Here is an 867-nt window from a genome sequence, read left to right on the forward strand (position 1 = left end):
AGTTTTACAGACCGCTTCAAGATATCGACGTTTAATTTGAAATATTTCAACTTTCACCACTATTTGTGTTAATTTAGATCTCAACTAACAAACATGAAGTTGCAAATGGGTGGATAAGATCCACCGGTTGTGTGTTAGATTGGAATCTTTTCAAAGTCCATTGGTTTCTAGTCATTCAATTCAACCAACAATTAAAAAATGTGTCAACAACAACCTTCTCAATCTAATGATGCAAAATGGAAGACAATTATTGATGGACTAGTGAATGGAAGCTTAACGTATGTTATTGAAAAATTACAGTCAACTTATTAAATAATTAATTCACTTCATTAGATTTGAACAATTTATAGAATTGACAGAACATGTAAATAGTGCAGAGGAGAGGATGCTTCTCTTATTGGAAATTCTAAGAACATGTACAGATACTAACACGAAAGATGTTTCAAAGGATCAACAAGTTTATTCATCAATATCAACATGTTCGAAAAACGAACCTAATCTCCAATATTCTTCTGATAGATCTTCAGCAAGTGAAGGCATGACAATTCCATCTTCCAAACGAAAACACATCTCTATATCATTTAATCGTGGAAAATTCAACATTGAAACTATTGATTCCATGAAGGATAGGTATAAAATCGTCAAGAGAAAGATTGGAAGACCAAGAAAGAGACCTAAAAAGAAATAAACCAATACACTAACTGATACTTTCCTCATTCAACACACCAAAATTCTAATTAAAAAACGAAACTCCTTATTGATGGTAGTTACTGTTGGAGATTGTGTTGTATTTGTGCTTGATAACATAATAACATCGTTCAGTAGGGAGGATGGGGTACACCAATAGTAAAATCAATCCATAGTGGG

The 867-nt window shown here is 32.5% G+C and overlaps 1 protein-coding gene across 1 annotated transcript; it reads left to right on the forward strand.

Moving 5' to 3' along the window:
* Positions 1 to 198: 198 nt before the first annotated feature.
* NAEGRDRAFT_71758 (uncharacterized protein) lies at positions 199 to 688 on the forward strand (the record flags this gene model as incomplete). The annotated part of the gene is made up of 2 exons (XM_002672955.1): positions 199 to 278; positions 334 to 688. The coding sequence occupies 2 exons, from the start codon at positions 199 to 201 to the stop codon at positions 686 to 688; spliced, it is 435 nt and encodes a 144-aa protein (XP_002673001.1).
* Between the last annotated feature and the right edge of the window lie 179 nt (positions 689 to 867).

Source organism: Naegleria gruberi (genome assembly GCF_000004985.1).
Source record: "Naegleria gruberi genomic scaffold NAEGRscaffold_49, whole genome shotgun sequence".
In the NCBI taxonomy this organism is placed as follows: domain Eukaryota; phylum Heterolobosea; class Eutetramitea; order Acrasida; family Naegleriidae; genus Naegleria; species Naegleria gruberi.